The 3862-nt window shown below is 49.8% G+C and overlaps 1 protein-coding gene across 1 annotated transcript; it reads right to left on the reverse strand.

Moving 5' to 3' along the window:
- Positions 1-611: 611 nt before the first annotated feature.
- On the reverse strand, positions 612-2168 carry LOC124679538 (protein DETOXIFICATION 49-like). Its single transcript, XM_047215266.1, has one exon. The coding sequence runs from the start codon at positions 2166-2168 to the stop codon at positions 612-614; it is 1557 nt and encodes a 518-aa protein (XP_047071222.1).
- Positions 2169-3862: the final 1694 nt, after the last annotated feature.

A 3862-nucleotide genomic window follows, 5' to 3' on the forward strand; every position in this document is an offset into this window, starting at 1 on the left:
CGCTATATTCGTCGTAAATTTGTTTTTTTTTTGCCAAGGATATCATGGGAATCATTTCGAACCCACGAATTTTAATAAGAATACAATGCTTGATCATATTTTGTTTTCAGGAGGATTTAGATTTTTTTTAAAATTACTACGAATTTTAGGGTTTACGGGGTGGGTAGCATCCCATAAATCACAAACTGTCACGGTCTTATATCTGTTCATAAATCACAAATTTTGATTCCATCTAGGGCCTATATGCAGAAACATTTTTCATTATCTCTGGCGAACTTACAAAGAGAGGATCACCCATACCATGAACCAGAGCCGTGGAAATGGTTTATTCTTCTGTCTACTAATGTAAGATCTTTTAGATATTTTGAAATAAACCAGATACAGATCAAAATAAGTAAATATATACACTAAAATACGTTTAGATACATATGTTTTTTACAAAAAAAATATAAAAAAAGAGCACGAAACGAAAGACATCGAGCATGCTTCTCAATACGAAGAGGGATGCATTAATGATTCCAATATCCAATGTTCCAAATCCTAAAAATTCCAATGGACAGACAGCCAAGAATAATAAAGGTGAAAACGATAAAACAAAAATATGCTCATGATCAACTTAGCACGGTCACCACGAGCAAGCCGTTGCCCGCCTTTAGTTCTGCTGCGCCTGCATGCCCACTTTTGACGTCGCCATCGCCCTCGGCGCCGGTCAGCTCGCGCGCGCGAACGGCCTGCTCTGCCCAGTCGGTGCGCTGCACCGTTCGCAGCATCAGCGCCGCGCACACAAGCTGCGCCGCCAGCATGCCGGCCCACATGCCCCGGAAGTCGAGCCGCGCCGGCCAGAACGCTAGCGCCAGCGCGGCGGGCATGCCGACGCCGTAGAACGCCGATACGTTGATCCTCGCGGCCTTCCCCGGCCGCGCGCTGCCGCGGAGCACGCCACAGCCCGCCGTCTGCGGGCAGTTTCCCAGCTCGGCGGCGCCAAGGATGGGCAGCGCCAAGGACACCAGCTGCAGGATGGCGGCGTCGGCGGTGAACATCCGCGCCCACACGCCCCTCACGGACGCCGCGAACGCGCACGCCACGAGCCCCAGCGCGGCGCCGCAGACGAGGCCGACGTGTGCCGCGAGGCGCGCGCGCTCCGGTCTCCCCGCGCCGAGCTCGTGCCCGACGCGTGTGGACACGGCGCATCCGAGGGAGTGCGGGAAGATGTACACCAGGGATGTGGTCTGTATCAGTATCCCCATAGCCGCCACCGCCGCCTTCGGGTCAGCGAGCACGCCGCAGAGCAAGACCATGATCTCGTACCACCACCACTCCAAGCACACCGACATGCAGCTGTGCACGGAGAGCCTCACCAAGCGTCCCCACTCCAGCACATGTTCCTCCTCGGCCGGTGATGATACGCCTTTGCCATCGCCGCCGCCATTGTCATTCATTATCCCAGAGAAGTACACGTAGGCTACGAGGAACAGCAAGAAGTTTAGGTTGGCGCAAACGGCCCCGAGAGCGACGCCGCGGATCCCGAGGCGGAGGCCGTGTACGAGGAGGTAGTTGACGGGGACGTGGAGGAGGAGCGTGGCGGCGGCTGCGTATGTGATCGGGAGCGTGATTGACTGTGCGCGGAGGTAGACGCGGATCGGATGGAGGAAGGACTGCACGAGGAGATCAGGGAGCGAGCAAAGGATGAACTCGTACGCGGCGGCAGCAATGTCGGGGTCCTGGCCGGTGGCGACGAGGACACGGCGCATGGCGACCCAGAGCAGGCTGATGGGGACGGCCGCGGCCAGAAGCAGCGAGACGGTGCGGCGGAGCGCGGTGGCGAGCACAGACGTGCGGCCTGCTCCGAACGCCTGGCCGCACACCGGGTCCATGCCGGCGGCGAGCCCGGAGAGCACCGAGTAGCCGGTGATGTTGGCGAAGCCGAGCGCGAGAGAGCCGCCGGCAAGTGGCAGGCGGCCGAGCCGGCCAAGGAAGATCATGGACACGAGGGAGCGCGTGTACATGAGCAGCCCCGCAGCGACCATCGGCACGGCAAGCCGCACGATGGAGGCCACCTCGGCGATCGCGCCACCGCCATGCTTCGGCCGGTCATAAAGCACGGGTGGCTGGAGCAGAGATTCATGGACGTGGTGGCGTTGTGCTTGCTGCTCCGAGCAATGGCACATTGTAAAATTGTAACGTGGTGTGTGCGCGTGTGGTGTGGGTGCAGTGCTAAATGCTAATGTTTGTTGGTGTGATCAGGTGAGGTCAGGGTTGCTTACAAATCGATGGATTTGGACCCGTATATATAAACCGTTGTGCTGACATCCTGATGAACTTTCGGTGCATTCCCATCAAAAAAATAATTGGTGTGTTCCCATCCTAAAAATTGGCGTGGGTCTACAGTATTACTTCTATCTAGTCTCTAGATAAAGTTGGGCTCGCTTGAATCGCTGCAAAAATTGCACCTTTTAGGGTACACATTAAGAGTTGCCTTAAGTAAAAAAACGGGTATGGTAACTTTTCGTACGGTTTGATTCGCTACCATGCGATAGCCAAATCTTGCCTTTGCCGAGCTGATTGGGAATCATTAACAAAATTAGTGGTGAGCCAAGTGGTTCATTTCTTTTCTTCTTGCCATTTTTTATTTTTTTGTATTTTTTTATGAGAAACGAAATATATTAATAACGTGAATATACTAGTTACACACATATTCTGCCGCAACAAGATGTTTAAGACATTCAAGGATGCACACACCCAAGAAAAAAAACAAAAGACAAAATAAAAACAAAGACTCCGTCACGGTGATGGAACACTCACAATCGCAACATCAACAATCTAACCACCACTGAAGACAATGACCGGACCAAAAAAAAGAGGTTTTTCGAAAAGCAACATCTCTAGGAAGAAAACAATGCACGAGTGTTGCCCCAATCGAAGATCTTGGGTTTTCACCATGGAGAAATACTGAGTTCACAAAACAAGGCCTTCAACAAGGCTCTTGCTAGGTACATGAAGGCCGGACCTTAGGCTTTTACCCTGAAATACCGACTTGATACTCAAAGGAGCATCACCAAAAATACAATCCAATGTCATGACATCCCCTCTTGCCAAGGCCTCTCCTGCAAATCATCGAACACCCAACACACATGAAGAGAACTTGTGCCACAATTCTTCATCGCAACCAATACACCTCTCCACTGTTACAAACCTTCGATCGCAGCCACCATTGCCTTTTCCACATTGGTCATTGTCAAGAAAATCTATATTTAGACATATCTCATGGCACCAACAAGAACGCGAAGCTTCGCCACATCCTCATGAAGCCTCACTGGTCGAAGATAAGTGCGCGCAGGACATGATCGATTCTGGTCTAGATATCTAGTAGTGCCATAGGCCAATCTGCGGAAATGTCCGAGAGGAAGACAAGAACTCGTCAACGTCCAGGTCGAGAAGGCTGACATGAAGCAGATCGATGACTTGGGCTCGAAGAACAACAGGGACAAACCACCTTTATGTAGAACGCAGGCACCACTCGACGACTTGCTAGATTTGGCTATAAACTAAATACATTGTGTGTTGCTTTGTGTGTGTATTCCTTGCCCGTTATAACATTTTAATTTTGTTCCAAAAAAATGTCGATAAGCTTAAAAATAAGGTTTGACCCTCAATATACTTTGCGTTCTGGGTTTGATCAAAGTTAAACTTTATAAAGTTTAACCAAATATTTAAAAATATTAATGTCTATAATATAGTAATATAAAATATATTGTATTAGAATCGTCATGAAACATATTTTTATATTATATACTTTGCGTTCTTTCTTTATATGTTTTGTCAATTTTTGTAAAGTTGACTATACCCAGAAGGCGAAGCAAAT

The sequence above is a fragment of the Lolium rigidum genome, chromosome 1 (genome assembly GCF_022539505.1).
Source record: "Lolium rigidum isolate FL_2022 chromosome 1, APGP_CSIRO_Lrig_0.1, whole genome shotgun sequence".
Taxonomy (NCBI): Eukaryota; Viridiplantae; Streptophyta; class Magnoliopsida; order Poales; family Poaceae; genus Lolium; species Lolium rigidum.